The sequence below is a fragment of the Nerophis ophidion genome, linkage group LG02, assembly GCF_033978795.1.
Source record: "Nerophis ophidion isolate RoL-2023_Sa linkage group LG02, RoL_Noph_v1.0, whole genome shotgun sequence".
Classification (NCBI taxonomy): domain Eukaryota; kingdom Metazoa; phylum Chordata; class Actinopteri; order Syngnathiformes; family Syngnathidae; genus Nerophis; species Nerophis ophidion.
Window position 1 is genome coordinate 77476601 of NC_084612.1, and position 17500 is coordinate 77494100.

A 17500-nucleotide genomic window follows, 5' to 3' on the forward strand; every position below is an offset into this window, starting at 1 on the left:
GTAGCTGAGATAGGCGCCAGCGCCCCCCCGCGACCCCAAAAGGGAATAAGCGGTAGAAAATGGATGGATGGATATATATATATATATATATATATATATATATATATATATATATATATATATATATATACACATAATCCGTTCATGAATGGGTATATCCGTCCATCCACCGTGTTCAATGGAGAAGTCTGATCTACAAAATTTGCAGGCAACACACCCCCTCCCCTTTGAGCTGTTCAGGATGAAATGATTTTTTTTTTCCAATCATTTTGGAACTTGCAACATACTTCTTCTTCTTACTCGCCGTCACCATGTCTCATCTTTGTTCTTCTGCTTCGTCTCTTTTATGTTTTTGGACATTACTACTTGCCGTAGTTTTGAAACAATGCGTGATGGGAATCCGGATGTTGTGTGTCAGTGTATTGACGTGCCGGCTGGAGAAAACACACGCTGAGATATAGCTCCGTGCCTTCCTACTTTTTATGGGTTATGGATAAACCTGTGGATAATGGAGACATATATAATAGTCTCCTTTTCAGGTGAGAGAGGACGTGCCTTTAAGGCCCGCCCCCAATATAGTTGTCCGGGTGGAAATCAGGAGAAATTCAGGATAATGGTTGCCCTGGGAGCATTTCGGGAGGGGCACTGAAATTCGGGAGTCTCCCGGGAAAATCGGGAGTGTTGGCAAGCAGACTTATTTTTTTGCATTATTTTGACTTAGTCTCCAAAAGCGTAAACCAACATCAAACTCCGTCCTGTCCTACGAGGAACGGCAACAAAACCACAATGCACGCGGCCATGTGACACAAAACAGTCCAATTTAATTCAGCCTTTAAAGAGACAAGAATATTCACAATTTGTCTTCATGTTAAAAAAAAAAAAAAAAAAGCTACTGTAAATCAGAATAAATCACCAGCTTCCAGGTAACATGTGCATCAATCCTAAGGATAAAACAAGTACAACAAAAATATCCAAATATGTTCAAAACACGTTGACAATAAAAATCATTTTTCTTCCATAAATAACTATGATAGTAGATAAATAAAACATCAACACACACCGTTCTATCTACAGTTGTTTCACTGGCCTCGGTCCCTGGGAGAGAAACACTTTGTATCAAAAATGATGTGCAAAAAAAAAAAAAAAAGAAAAAAAGTTTGTTTTCTTCAAGTCCGTCTCCTAGATACAAACCCTGTTTCCATATGAGTTGGGAAATTGTGTTAGATGTAAATATAAACAGAATACAATGATTTGCAAATCTTTTTCAAGCCATATTCAGTTGAATATGCTACAAAGACAACATATTTGATGTTAAAACTCATAAACTTTATTTTTTCTCGCAAATAACAATTAACTTAGAATTTGATGCCAGCAACACGTGCCAAAGTAGTTGGGAAAGGGCATGTTCACCACTGTGTTACATCACCTTTATTTTAAAAACACTCAATAAACGTTTCGGAACTGAGGAAACTAATTGTTGAAGCTTTGAAAGTGGAATTCTTTCCCATTCTTGTTTTATGTAGAGCTTCAGTCCTTCAACAGTCCGGGGTCTCCGCTGTCGTATTTTACGCTTCATAATGCGCCACACATTTTCCATGGGAGACAGGTCTGGACTGGGAAAGTACCCGCACTCTTTATTTATGAAGCCACGCTGTTGTAACACGTGCTGAAAGCGGCTTTGCATTGTCTTGCTGAAATAAGCAGGGGCGTCCATGAAAAAGATGGAGCTTAGATGGCAGCATATGTTGTTCCAAAAGCTGTATGTACCTTTCAGCATTAATGGTGCCATCACAGATGTGTAAGTTACCCATGCCTTGGGCACTAATGCACCCCCATACCATCACACATGCTGGCTTTTGAACTTTGCGTCGAAAACAGTCTGGATGGTTCGCTTCCCCTTTGGTCCGGGTGACACGATGACATATATTTCCAAAAACAATTTGAAATGTGGACTCGTCAGACTACAGAACACTTTTCCACTATGCATCAGTCCATCTTAGATGATCTCGGGCCCAGAAAAGCCGGCGCCGTTTCTGGATGTTGTTGATAAATGGCTTTGGCTTTGCAAAGTAGAGCTTTAACTTGCACTTACAGATGTAGCGACCAACTGTATTTAGTGACAGTGGTTTTCTGAAGTGTTCCTGAGCCCATGTGGTGATATCCTTTAGAGATTGATGTCGGTTTTTGATACAGTGCCGTCTGAGGGATGGAAGGTCACGGCCATTCAATGTTGGTTACCAGCCATGCCGCTTACGTGGAGTGATTTCTCCAGATTCTCTGAACCTTTTGATGATATTATGGAGCGTAGATGTTGAAATCCCTAAATTTCTTGCAATTGCACTTTGAGAAAGGTTGTTCTTAAACTGTTTGACTATTTGCTCACGCAGTTGTGGACAAAGGGGTGTACCTCGCCCCATCCTTTCTTGTGAAAGACTGAGCATTTTTTGGGACAAAAAAATCATGGCACCCACCTGTTCCCAATTAGCCTGCACACCTGTGGGATGTTCCAAATAAGTGTTTGATGAGCATTCCTCCAACTTTATCAGTATTTATTGCCACCTTTCCCAACTTCTTTGTCACGTGTTGCTGGCATCAAATTTAAAGTTAATGTTATTTGCAAAAAAGAAAAAGGTTTATGAGTTTGAACATCAAATATGTTGTCTTTGTAGCATATTCAACTGAATATGGCTTGAAAAGGATTTGCAAATCATTGTATTCTGTTTATATTTACATCTAACACAATTTCCCAACTCATATAGAAACAGGGTTTGTAATATTCAAAGACTCGTTGACTGGATGGATAGCTAGCGCCTCCAACACTGAGACTGAGGTATTATTGCACTTGATCCTCCGGTGTAGACCCGGCACTGTGGGCACAGGTCCACGTGATCACGGTCCATGCAGCAGTTTAGACCAGCTTGAGTCTTGAGGCGTGTCTTTTTTTTGTTTGTTTTCCAGTCAGTAAACACGCGGGCAGGTACTTGTGTAAACAAGCGACAGCCTGCAGGAAGAGGGCGCCGTGGAGAGATACACATGTGCTCGAGGCAGAGTTCCTCGTTATACTCCTGTATGACGGGGGGACTGGTCGTCTAACAACGGTTCCCCGTGGCGACGCGAGTCCGACGCATCGTGACATCTAAACATTGTCCTGTAAAATGTCGTCTCTGAGAGTAACGAGCGTCAGTGCTTCAAACCACTTTGGCCTTTCCCCTTTCTACATTAGTGTCGTAGCAGTGCTGTACAGTGACCCGCACATAAAGCTATCATTGGAGGTGACGGACTGCAGTCACACACACACACACACACACACACACACACACACACACACACACACACACACACACACACACACACACACACGCACACACACACACACACACACACACACACACACACACACACACACACACACACACACACACACACACACACACACCTAAATCAAAACAAAGTTCAGCCAATTTCCTTCCACTTTTGTCGCAAGACCAACGACGTCTTTCACACAGACAGCTCACACAATTGCCGCCTTTTCTTCATCCGCCTTTGCTTTTTTAATCAGTTGCTGGCAAGCACATTCTCCGACTCCGGGGTTGGGGGGGTGTCAGAATGATTGTATGTAAGTTACCGTATTTCATTGAATTGCCGCCCGGGCGCTAATTAATTTAAAAACTCTTCTCACTCCGGCGTTTACCAAAGGCATGCGGTAAATTTAGGCCTGCGCTTATAAATTTAAGTGTGATGTAAGGATACCATCATGAAAAGCAGATTTAATTAAAAAAGTGTTATTATGGTCTTACTTTTACTTATAAATGAAGTCCATGCGGAGCTCCTTCTGATCAAAAGCATCGATAAGTTGTTTATAGAAGTCTTCCTTATCTTTCTTCAGTTTTAAAAGTCTCTCCGTCTCGATGGAGATATTCCTTTATTACCTCCTGCTTCGATTGAAAGTCCAGTTTAGAAAACGGTTTTATTTTAGATATGTAATCCTCCATGTTAAAAGTGCAAGCGAGGGGAAAAAATAAACGATCGCTGCTCACTCTAACTGCTTTTTGTCACTTCTTCTGCAGCCGAGTAGTCGCAAGAAGGATCACTAGCGCCCTCTACCACCAGGAGGCGGGAGTCATTTAATGACTCATATTTGACACACGCAGCTACGGTATATTAACAAAACATAGCTGCTTACTGTTCTTTTTAGCATATTCAATAGCTTGGACCTTAAATCCTACTGAATAGCTTTTAATCTTCTTCTCTTTATGCGATTTCAAATGATTGAAATCAGCCTCCTCCATTTTGAAAATGATGACAGGTGAAGTGTCACTCGTGACGTGACGAGTTTGACCCGGCGGAAATTCTAGACATGCGCTAATAAAAATAATATTTTGCCAAACGAGTTTGACCCGGCGTTAATCCTGAGTCGCTGGTAATACTAAGCATGCGTTAATTATTTCGCGAAACGAGTTTGACCCGGCAGTAATTCTAGGCAGGCACATACTATATACCTGGCGGAAATTCAAGGAAATACGGTATCACAAAACTTTCTGTTTCCATAAGTTCCCGGCAAGATGAAAAAAGCTGTCTTTGATCTTATCAAGCAAAAGGCTTGTAAAACTCCACTGTGGATGATGGGAAGCGACATGAAGGTGTCAGTTTCTCTGATCTATTGTGATCCACAGGAATATCTTGTCTTGACCCGAGATCTACAAAGCAGAGAGGAAGCAGGACCTGACGCAAGATCCAGGCTGTTTTGTGACCAAGGATCTTCTCACCCTATCTTTAAGGGAGAGCCTCGTCACCCGACGGAGGAAACTCATTTCTGCCCGATCTTGTCCTTTCGGTCATAACCCAAAGCTCATGACCATAGGTGAGGATGAGGACATAGATCGACTGGTAAATTGAGAGCTTTGCCTTCCGGCTCAGCTACTTCTTCACCACAACGGATCGATGCAGTGTCCGTGTTACTGCAGACCGATCCGCCTGTCGATCTCACAATCCACTCTTCCCTCACTCGTGAACAAGACCCAGAGGGGCCTGAACTACTCCACTTGGGGAAAAATCTCCTCCACAACCCGGAGATGGCACTCCACCTTTTTACGGGTGAGAACCATGGACCCGGACATGAAAGTGTTGATTTTCATCCCAGTCGCTTCACACTCAGCTGTTAACCAATCCAGTGAGAGCTGAAGATCCTGGCCGGATGAAGCTAGAAGGACCACATCATCCGCCAAAAGCAGAGACCTAATCCTGCAGCCACCAAACCGGCAACACGAGATATGTTAGTAATATATAGTCGATAAAAACGCATCAATTCGATTAGTCCAGGCGGTATAGCTCGGTTGGTAGAGTGGCCGTGTCAGTAACTTGAGGGCTCCAGGTTCGATTCCCACTTCTGCCATCCTAGTCAGTGCCGTTGTGTCCTTGGGCAAGACACTTTGCCCACCTGCTCCCAGTGCCACCCACACTGCTTTAAATGTAACTTAGATATTGGGTGTCACTATGTAAAGCGCTTTGAGTCACTAGAGAAAAAGTGCTATATAAATAGAACTCACTAATTCACTTCATTTTCTATTCCGCTCCTTAAGATACGCCCAGCATGCATTTTAAAATGATAAACAGATGTTGCTGAATAGACAATATGTCCAATTACTTTATTATTATTATTTTTGTTTCGGACAGTCAAATATGAAGGACCGAGGATTCTGTCTTTGCAGCGTTGACACTGATCCTGTTTGCACGGGCGTTTCAGAAATGCTAAATAAAGACGCTAATTTAGGCGCCGCAATCACTTGCTCGTTTAGAAAATCAGGCTGCGTGTGCTAAATATTTATGTTTGCATTTTCACTTCCCAGTATCGTGGCCGTTCCGACGATCCACATATATTTTGCATATTAATGAAGACAGATTACGTTAAGTAGATCGGCTTTGCGTGCGCTTTCAAGTTTGCACGTGATTTAGTACACGCACTGTTATGATCCGCAACCCGGATCATATTCTGTTTACATTGTCTAAGTCACTTGTGTTTTCAGCACCTCTTGATTTTGTTTGTCTCAGTTGCCATGACGGCAAATTACATTCACCTGCCTCTGGTTAGTTCTCGGGACGCGAACCTGTTATGCCTTGGCCTCACTCGGTCTGGCTTCCTAGTTTGTTTTCGTACAAGTGACGACGTCTGTTTCCTGCTCGCTACCTGCTAGCTTCCACGCTAGGCTCTTTATGTTCTAGCTCCCATGCTAGCTCTTTTAGTGTTTTGCCTTAAGTGCTATGAGCACGTTTTCCTTTGTTTAAGTCTGATTTATTTCTAAATAAATCATTTGTTCCTACCTTCACGCTGTGTCCAAAACCTGTCTGCATTCCTAGAAAAACGAATTCCGCACCACGATGCGACCCGGTCGTTACAGTGGTGCGGAATCCATGGCAACTGAGACAAACAAAATCAAGAGGTGCTGAAAACACAAGTGACTTAGACAACGTAAACAGAATATGATCCGGGTAGCGGGTCATAACACGCACACCTTCAGTAAATCAGGCCCGTACTGTAAAAGAAAACACACCTTGTTTCGTTTCGTTCATATTTACCTGACAAATACACCACCTGGTGGGGGTCGTTAATAATCAGTCCCTGTGAGTCATACCGGCTGTAACTTTACGGTGTTTGGTCGAATTGCAAAGAAGTTTGGCACACTTTTTCAGGGGAATGACAAGCACATGTGTGGGAAATTTGAGCGAGATTGTTTGAAAAAGACGGTCGCAATAAACAAAAACATCTTTGGGCGCAACTTTGTCCGCAAGTCATTGAGCGTTAATCCAATGATGATACAACTTTTCTATGAAATGAATCGGCGTTACACAACTTGACTTTCGTAAGGACCCAGTGAGAAGGAGTCAAGGTAAATGTGCACCTGTGTTGAACATTATTGTCCTAATAATTGTGAACGGTGACAAAAGGTGATAGAAATATATTTGCTCCGCATGCTTCCAAAAGACAAGTCTTTGACAGTCTTGGACACGGATGTGTTGGACAGTGAAATGTGCGTCCGTGCGGTCAGACGGTGGTGACGGTCAGCAGGGGGCTGGCACAGATCATTGGGTGGTCCTGGCTGTCCAGCCTGGTCCCGTGAGTCAGCAGCTCCTCCACGGTCGTCCAATCGTCCAACATCTTCCGATTCCTCAGCCGACTCAGCTTCCTCTGACTCAGCTCCAGGACCGTACTGCACCGTCCTTCTGTGGAAGCGCCACCTGCTCGGCCGTCCGGCCCGCCTCGCTCGGCGGCGGGGGCGCCACCCCTGCTGGAGACCTCGCGCACACCCCCTCCTCTTGCCTGCTGCTGCTTCTGCTCGCGGGCGAGCAGGAAGTGTTCCCTTCTCTCCGTTCGGCTCCAGTATCGACCTAGCAGCATGTCCGTGTTGGTCTCGTCGTCCGTGCTCATCCCGCTGCGCTCGTCAGCCAGCTGAGAGGCCCGGTCCCTCAGGAACTGGTTCCTGGAGATCCGAGAAGTCATGTTGGCTTTAGAGCAAGGGTTCATTTTGGTGTGTAGCCCGGAGGAAGGGTTAGGGCTTGGCTGTGCATCCAATTGTTCTTTATTTGCATCCAGACCAATGATAGAGCCAGTCCCTGTGTGGCCCTCCAGGGTGCTGTAAAGACCTCGACATCCTCCGCCACACTGCGACTGGCGGATGGCGGGTTTAGGCCATGTGTCGTTGACGTCCCCCGGCTGGACAGGTTGCATCACGCTCTGCAGGTGCTGTTGCTCTCTGCTCCGGCTCCTTTGCATCTCCTGCTGTCTCTCTCGGTCCACTTCCTCCTGAATCTGCGCTTCCCTCTCTAGAGTCTCCATTTGCCTGTTCTGTTCCAGTTCCATTTCTTGGTCCCGTTCCGCCACCACCGGGTCGGTGATCAACCCCATTTGTTGCGCGTGCCACCAGTCGTGGTGAGTGAGCTGGCCGTTCGGGTTGCTATTGTAGCAGGGACCCCTGATATGACCCAAGGGGTGCTGTTGTGGTGACAGGTCTGCTGGGTGTGAAACCATCTCGTCTGCTACCAGCTCTGTCTCCTCCGGTAGGCCCGGTTGCAAGACGCTATGTGGCGTGACCCCCCCACAGTGGTGCAGGGTGGCTGCGCAGTAGGAGGGGGACGCCGGATGACTGGCCCGGCGCCGGTATTCCTGCGTTGGTGGACGATGGTGCAGCGTACGGCTTCTCCTCAGCATTCCAACGGAGCTGGAGCCTTGATGGTGCTGCTGCATAGGTGCTAGAGGCCTCCGGTGGCTGGAGGGGGTACTGCAGGTGGAGAGGGCTGGGACGCTCATTCGTGACGCCGGTGCGTGCGCGTGGGAGGGGTTAAAGAGGGCGCCGCTGCTTGAGCTGTGACGGTTCAGACAGGGCCGATCCGTTTTGTGGAACTGGACTGATGACACCCTGGAAACAAATGAATGCACAAAGTCAGAACTCATAGGAGGAACTATTCTATCCATCCATCCATCCATCCATCTTCTTCCGCTTATCCGAGGTCGGGTCGCGGGTGCAGCAGCCTAAGCAGGGAAGCCCAGACTTCCCTCTCCCCAGCCACTTTGTCTAGCTCCTCCCGGGGGATCCCGAGGCGTTCCCAGGCCAGCCGGGAGACATAGTCTTCCCAACGTGTCCTGGGTCTTCCCCGTGGCCTCCTACCGGTTGGAAGTGCCCTAAACACCTCCCTAGGGAGGCGTTCGGGTGGCATCCTGACCAGATGCCCGAACCACCTCATTTGGCTCCTCTCGATGTGGAGGAGCAGCGGCTTTACTTTGAGTTCCTCCCGGATGGCAGAGCTTCTCACCCTATCTCTAAGGGAGAGACCCGCCACACGGCGGATGAAACTCATTTGGGCCGCTTGTACCCGTGATCTAATCCTTTCAGTCATAAGCCAAAGCTCATGACCATAGTTGAGGATGGGAACGTAGATCGACCGGTAAATTGAGAGCTTTGCCTTCCGGCTCAGCTCCTTCTTCACCACAACAGATCGGTACAACGTCCGCATTACTGAAGACGCCGCACCGATCCGCCTGTCGATCTCACGATCCACTCTTCCCTCACTCGTGAACAAGAGTCCTAGGTATTTGAACTCCTCCACTTGGGGCAGGGTCTCCTCCCCAACCTGGAGATGGCACTCCACCCTTTTCCGGGAGAGAACCATGGACTCGGATTTGGAGGTGCTGATTCTCATTCTAGGAACATTCAAGGAACAATTCTACAAGGTGACTAATAGCCTCGTGATAACGTCACAAAATTGACCCTGAATTTCATTATTTCATTATTTTTAAACCAACAGCAACAAATGGATAACTGAAACTATTCATCCTCACCCGCGTATAAAAAGTCATTAGAAGATGTCCCAAGAAAATGTCAGCAGTAAGTTGATATTTTTTTTTACTTATAATACTTGAAATCTTTTAATAACTTCAGAGCTACCTATTGATTCATGTTTTTTTAAATATTATTTTCTATTGTATTTTATGTGTTTTATTGACTGATAAAACCTGTTCGCGAGCCTGACCCGGCCCTCGGGCCTTACGTTTGACACCCCTGCTCTAGAGCATTGAGTTCGGCATCTGTGCTCTTCCGTGTTTTTATTCGTACCATTGATCGGAATAGAAATCTGCCACTGTGATAAACACGATTGAATCTCACATAGGTCTGATTTTATTCAGTCCTTCCTGTTTCTCTGCATCTGTTGTTGGTTTGCGGCGTCGTCCTGTTTGTTCATTATTTCTATTTCACCAAACATGCAGAACGAAAACCTGACGTGAAGCAGATATCTCTAGCTGAGTAGTGTTGTTCTTTTCAGCCTCGTGAGTGAGACATCGTTTGCAATTTTTTTTATCTGCGGAATCCTTGGCTGTTTCCATGGAAACAAGCTCAGTATTAGGTGACCCACATTGGCTTTGAATAAATCCATTTTTGTCCGCAACTGATGATCTGCTTTGCTTTGGTAGACAAGGACACAATTCGATCTTGAGTCACATACCTGAACAGGCCCCCTGTTGGGATGTCCAACACGGGCCCCGTGGTTTCCTCCATGCCCAACTGCAAGCGCTGACACGGCGGCTGCATACTCAGCGTCTCCGGAATGGCCTCCAGCAGCTCGCGGTGGCTCATTGGGCAGCTGTCGCGCCGCTCCCTCCTCTCGCACGTTTCTCCCTGATGCTGCAGCCGAGCGTTGTACAGCCGCATCCGTTTCTCCAGCATCCTCTGGAAGTGGCGGAACTCCCCGGTGCTGACGCTGTAGAAGCCAGAGTCGCTGAGCTCCGAGGAGATGAAGGACTCGGAGGAAGGGGAGCCCCCGCCTCCGAAGGCTCCGCAGCCCCCGTGGCCCGGGGCTCCGTGGGGATGGCAGTCCTCAAGCCCCGCCTCCTCGGTCTCCATGCCCGAGAGGTCGCCTTGGTGGAGGGAACCATCGGTCCAGCCCAGACCGCTGTCCAGCTCGTGGTGGAGGGGCAGGAAGCCCAGAGGCTTCTCCAGCATGAAGTCGTCATCGTCCGTCTGCCACAGGAAGCAAGGTTGACATGCAGAATAATCCGCATTACCGCATAAACACGTATGACGATTGGCAACAAAATGTATTTTCTGTACACTAAGCCCCTACTTATTTCCTGAGCTTTCAACCCTGCAGTTTATACAAGGTGAGGCTAATCTATGGATTTATCGTCGGGACTTGCAGGTTGTTTAACATCGGTGCCCTTAATCCGCCACCGGGGTAAAACTCGGATTCTGTTACGGCTAGGACTCCTGCCAACGCCGTTTATCCGTCTGTGCGCTCCTCGGGACACGCCCGCGACCGCGTATATCCAGGGACACGCCGTGCGCGTCGCCGCCCTGCAGCAGCCACCAGGTGCGATCATTTTCCAGCAATCAACACACCTGTCCTTAATGAGCGATCTGCCTTCTTAAGCCTGGACTACCTGCCATCGCTCGCTAGTCTTCCGTACATGAGTAAGCATCCTGTATCTAGTTACATCCCGCGTACTCGCTCTTCCCCTGCGACTCACGTGTTGTGTCTGATGTTCCTGTTGTCTTCCCGCAGCGCTCCTCGTGTTCTCCTGTGATCCCCTGTTGTTCCCCTTGCCTCCCGGACTGCCCTTTTGGATTCTCAACCTCCCGCTTGGACACGTTTCTCTCGACGCCTCTCGTTCGCCCTGGATCCTCTGCCTGCCCCATGGACTTCTGTGTTCTTTCGTCTCTTCACAACATTTGGTAACACAAACCTCAGCTAAATACTTCACATAGTCTGTCACCCATTCCCTTTTGGATCTAGTTCACACTCCATTTCCTTAGTTTATTTTCTATTGTTTGATTTTACATATATATATATTTATATAAAATAAATATTTGGACATTACTGCCACCTGGTGTCAGTCTACCGTCATCTCCCCTTGTTTAAACCATAACAGATTCACCAGCACGCAGCTCCCACGTGGCCTCGTTACCTGGCTGTGGTAGCCTTTGGGCTCGTCCGGACCGACGTTGCAACATCCCATCAGGCAGCTCTGCTCCTTAGCTCGATGGCCGCTCACTTCCGCATCCTGGTTCAGCCACAATGCGGCAGAGTGGACATGGGAAGGAGTGCAGGGTTTCTGTTAGACGTGTGCACAGAACGAAGGCGGTGGCCTGCAAGCCTCACCTGATGGTTGATGTCCACGGTGTCTCTCTGGGAGCCGGAGATGTAGCCGTAGTGTCCTCCGTCGCAGTGATCTTGTGGCAGGGACAAGTGGTTGTAATAATGCCTGGAAGGAGCAAGCACAGCAGTTTTGTAGACATCTTAATTAGGGGTGTGACTCTTTGGGGAAGAGATCTTGTCCCCAAGTGGAGGAGTTCAAGTACCTCGGAGTCTTGTTCACGAGGGAGGGAAGAGTGGATGGTGAGATGGACAGGCGGATCAGTGCGGCGTCTTCAGTAATGCGGATGCTTTATCGATCCGTTGTGGTAAAGAAGGAGGTGAGCCGGACGGCAAAGCTCTCAATTTACCGGTCGATCTACGTTCCCATCATCACCTATGGTCATGATCTTTGGGTTATGACCGGAAGGACAAGATCACGGGTACAAGCGGCCCAAATGAGTTTCCTCCCTTAGAGATAGGGTGAGAAGCTCTGTCATCCGGGAGGAGCTCAAAGTAAAGCCGCTGCTCCTCCACATGGAGAGGAGCTAAATGAGGTGGTTCGGGCATCTGGTCAGGATGCCACCTAGACGCCACCCTAGGGAGGTGTTTAAGGCACGCCCAATCGGTAGGAGGCCACAGGGAGGACCCAGGAGACGTTGGGAAGACTATGTCTCCCGGCTGGCCTGGGAACACCTCGGGATCCCCCGGGAGGAGCTGGACCAAGTGGCTGGGGAGAGGGAAGTCTGGGCTTCCCTGCTTAGGCTGCTGCCCCCGCGACCCGACCTCGCATAAGCGGAAGTAAATAAATGGAGGGAATCTTTGGGCACCCAACAATTTGATCTGATTCCGATTCCTGGGGTGACAATTTGATTCAGAATCGATTCTCGATTCAATGCGATTTTCTCAATGTACTATTTGGTATTGTACTGTAAATTCCAAACCATAAGCTGATGCATTTTTCCTTTGCTTTGAACCCGGCGGCTAATAAACCAGTGCGGCTAATTTATAGATTTTTCTTTGCTTATGTTCATAATGTTTTGTGCTCAATTTCTTTCATCAGACAGGCCCTGCACTCTTCAGCATCTACATGCTGCCGCTAGGTGACATCATACACAAATACGGTATTAGCTTTCACTGTTATGCTGATGACACCCAACTGTACATGCCCCTAAAGCTGACCAACACGCCGGATTGTAGTCAGCTGGAGGCGTGTCTTAATGAAATTAAACAATGGATGTCCGCTAACTTTTTGCAACTCAACGCCAAAAAAACGGAAATGCTGATTATCGGTCCTGCTAGACACCGAACTCTATTTAATAATACAACTCTAACATTTGACAACCAAACAATTAAACAAGGCGACACGGTAAAGAATCTGGGTATTATCTTCGACCCAACTCTCTCCTTTGAGGCACACATTAAAAGCGTTACTAAAACGGCCTTCTTTCATCTCCGTAACATCGCTAAAATTCGCTCCATTCTGTCCACTAAAGACGCTGAGATCATTATCCATGCGTTTGTTACGTCTCGCCTCGACTACTGTAACGTATTATTTTCGGGTCTCCCCATGTCTAGCATTAAAAGATTACAGTTGGTACAAAATGCGGCTGCTAGACTTTTGACAAGAACAAGAAAGTTTGATCACATTACGCCTGTACTGGCTCACCTGCACTGGCTTCCTGTGCACTTAAGATGTGACTTTAAGGTTTTACTACTTACGTATAAAATACTACACGGTCTAGCTCCATCTTATCTTGCCGATTGTATTGTACCATATGTCCCGGCAAGAAATCTGCGTTCAAAGGACTCCGGCTTATTAGTGATTCCCAAAGCCCAAAAAAAGTCTGCGGGCTATAGAGCATTTTCCGTTCGGGCTCCAGTACTCTGGAATGCCCTCCCGGTAACAGTTCGCGATGCCACCTCAGTAGAAGCATTTAAGTCTCACCTTAAAACTCATTTGTATACTCTAGCCTTTAAATAGACTCCCTTTTTAGACCAGTTGATCTGCCGTTTCTTTTCTTTTTCTTCTATGTCCCTCTGTGTATCGGCTGGGGACATCTCTGCGCTGCTGGTCCGCTACCCTTGGGATGGTTTCCTGCTGGCTCCGCTGTGAACGGGACTCTCGCTGCTGTGTTTGGACTGGACTCTCGCGACTGTGTTGTATCCATTGTGGATTGAACTTTCACAGTATCATGTTAGACCTGCTCGACATCCATTGCTTTCCTCCTCTCTAAGGTTCTCATAGTCATCATTGTCACCGACGTCCCACTGGGTCATTATTGTCACCAATGTCCCACTGGGTGTGAGTTTTCCTTGCCCTTATGTGGGCCTACCGAGGATGTCGTGGTGGTTTGTGCAGCCCTTTGAGACACTAGTGATTTAGGCTATATAAGTAAACATTGATTGATTGATTGAAGAAGAGACACTGAAATGTTGTGTTCTTGTTTCTGCTCCGGCACCGTCTTTTGGACGAGTTCGCTCACCACAGGTGTTGCGAGTTGAAAATGTACTTCCTGTTTTGATGCCTTAAACCAAAAGTGAAACCGTCCTCAAAAGGATTCTTCATTCATCACTCCAAGCAACGTCTATAAGTTTTACAATGTAACTAAAATAAATCATACTTACTAAACCGTTCCATGTGTGATGTGTGCAGGAGTGTTTTCAAGCATATTTGTACATGCTATCATAGTGAAATGAAGCTAGCGTCGTTAGCATTAGCCAATACGCCAACACGTTTACAAGTGACTGTGTTAGTATTATTAACTTACAATGGCATTTTTCTTGTATTGTTTCTGCAGTTAGTGGGTTCATGACCACGACCTCTGTTTTGTTTGATCAGCCGTTTTACTGCCATGTTACAAACATTGTTTGGAAACAATTAAGGTATGTAAACAAAGATTTACGAAATCTTTCTGTGTAAATGACTCATTTCACAACGTATATATCTGTGACTTATATGTGGGGGAAAAAGTGTCTTCTAAAATTTTGTGGGTGTGGCTTATATGTGCGCTTTATAGTCCAGAAAAATACAAGAGTTATAATGAAAACAGGTTACAGGTTAGAAAAGCTCCTTCTGGTTGCATGGAGTATTCTTATTAAAAACAATTTTACAAAAAAACATTTTAATCGATTTTTTAAATGTATGAATCGAATTAGAATCGGCCTAATATTTAGTCAGAATTATCTTCTAACAAACTCATTCTCGGAACTCGAATAAAGCCCAGGAGTGTCTCAAGAGACTTTGTAAAAATATAATAATCTGCATTTTAGTGGAGGCAAAAAGAGAAAGATGCTCATCACCTTTCCTGGTAGGAGGGGCTTGTGGCATTAAGCCCCGCCCCCATCATGGGCAGGTTCAGGTGCTGCAGGTTGAGGGGGAGGCGCTCCCAGGCCGCCCCGTCCGTGTCGCGGCCCCTCTGAGTCTTGACCTGCATGGTGACAGGAAGCTGACTCGCCTTCAGGATGCGCAGAGCATCACGCTGGCTCAGGTGTGACAGGCTCCGCCCACTGGTCAGCTGAAAACAAGCCCAGAGAGGCGGGAAAATGAAAAACACCATACTCTTTTCTACTCAGGCTGCAGGAACGCAAGAATCTCAAATTCATATTTTGTGGCTCTCTACTTACCTTCATTAATGACAATCTTGAAACCCACGAGACACTAACTACAAAACCCAAAACCAGTGAAGATGTCCCGTTGTGTAAATGATAAATAAAAAGAGAATACAATGATTTGCAAATCCTTTTCAACTTATATTCAATTGCATGGACTGCAAAGACAAGATACTTAACGTTCAAACCGGTAAATTTTGTTATTTTTTGCAAATATTAGCTCATTTGGAATTTGATGCCTGCAACATGTTTCAAAAAAGCTGGCAAAAGTGGCAAAAAAGACTGAGAAAGTTGAGAAATGCTCATCAAACACGTATTTGGAACATCCCACAGGTGAACAGGCTAATTGGGAACAGGTGGGTGCCATGATTGGCTATAAAAGCAGCTTCCATGAAATGCTCACTCATTCACAAACAAGGACTGGGCGAGAGTCACCACTTTGTCAACAAATGCCTGAGCAAATTGTTTAAGAACAACATTTCTCAAGCAGCTATTGCAAGGAATTTAGAGATTTCACCATCTACGGTTTGAAATATTGTGAAAAAGTTCAGAGAATCTGGAGAAATCCCTGCACATAAGCCATGATATTATGGACCTTCCATCCCTCAGGCGGAACTGCATCAAAAAGTGACATCAGTGTGTAAAGGATATCACCACATGGGCTGAGGAACACATCAGAAAACCACTGTCAGAAACTATAGTTGGTTGCTACATCTGTAAGTGCAAGTTAAAACTTCACTATGCAAAGCGAAAGCCATTTATCAACAACACCCACAAACTCTGCCGGCTCCACTGGGCTCGAGCTCATCTAAGATGGACTGATGCAAAGTGGAAAAGTGTTCTGTGGTCTGACGAGTCAACATTTCAAATTGTTTTTGGAAACAAGCAACGCTATTATGGACGCCCCTGTTTATTTCAGCAAGACTATGCCTAGCCACGTGTTACAACAGCGTGGCTTCATAGTAAAAGAATGCGGGTACTGGACTGGCCTGCCTGTAGTCCAGACCTGTCCCCCATTGAAAATGTGTGGTGCATTATGAAGCCTAAAATACCACATTGGAGACCCCGACCTGTTGAACAACTTAAGCTGTACATCAAGCAAGAATGGGAAATAATTCCACTTCAAAAATGTGTCTCCTCAGTTCCCAAACCTGCACTGAGTTTTGTTAAAAGGAAAGGCCATGTAACACACTGGTAAAAATGCCTTTTTTACAATGTGTTGCTGCCATTATATTCTAAGTTCATGATTATTTGCAAAAAAAATGTAAGTTTCACAGTGTGAACATGAAATATCTTGTCTTTGTAGTCTACTCAATTGAATATAGGGACCACAAAAAATGTAATTATTGCCTTTATTTTAACCAAAAATGTTAGTGTACATGAAACATATGTTTATTATTGCAAATTTGCCCTTAAATAAAATGTTGAACATACTAAACAACTTGTCTTTTAGTAGGAAGTAAACAAACAAAGACTCCTAATTAGTCTGCAGTAACATATTGTGTCATTTATACACCTATTATTTTATACACATTATGAGGGACAAACTGTAAAAAATGATTATTAATCTACTCTGTCATTTACTGTTAATATCTGCTTATTTCCTTTTTTTAACATGTTCTATCTACACTTCTGTTCAAATGTAATAATCACTTATTATTCTCTTCTTTGATACTTGACACTAGTTTTGGATGATACCACACATTTAGGTATCGATGCGATACCAAATAGTTACAGGATCACACCTTGGTCATATTCAAAGTCCTCATGTGTCTAGGGACGTAGTTCCTGAGTTTATAAACATAATATACATTTTTAAAAAGGAGAAAAGATTTTATGACGATCCAAAATATCGATGTACTAGATACGCTCTTGTACTTGGTATCATTACAGTGGATGTCAGCTGTGGATCCACCCAAGGTATTTTTGTATCCTCCTACGGTGTGTAGTGAAGCATGTTTAGCTATTCCTCGCCCTACAGTGATAATGGTACTTATAAGAAATGTCATGGCTATAAAAAATATATATATGGCGAACCGGTACTTTTCAAACAGAGTATAGTACCGTTTTTGATTCATTAGTACCGCGATACTATTCTAGTACAGGTACACCATACGACCCTAAACAGTAAGCTGAAAAAAGTCAAATTTAAAAAAAAAAAATTGATTTGGTCTGGTAAAGGCAAAAATAATATTTTAGTCATCTCGTCTAAAACCTCAATTTGAGTCCAAAAGTTTGTTGGTGCGACTTTGTCTTCACTACATTTTCT

General features: G+C 45.5%; 1 protein-coding gene across 1 annotated transcript in view; it reads right to left on the minus strand.

Annotated features, from left to right (window-relative positions):
• Window positions 1-817: 817 nt before the first annotated feature.
• The window catches only part of LOC133546172 (uncharacterized), a 24360-nt gene continuing 7677 nt past the window's right edge, over window positions 818-17500 (minus strand). The window contains exons 2-6 of the mRNA XM_061892033.1: window positions 14923-15137; window positions 11647-11749; window positions 11453-11548; window positions 9994-10508; window positions 818-8411 (exon numbers count right to left, since the gene is read on the minus strand). Coding sequence (XP_061748017.1) covers window positions 7040-8411; window positions 9994-10508; window positions 11453-11548; window positions 11647-11749; window positions 14923-15137 — 2301 coding nt within the window. The 3' untranslated portion in view covers window positions 818-7039. The remainder of the gene's footprint in view (window positions 8412-9993; window positions 10509-11452; window positions 11549-11646; window positions 11750-14922; window positions 15138-17500) is intronic.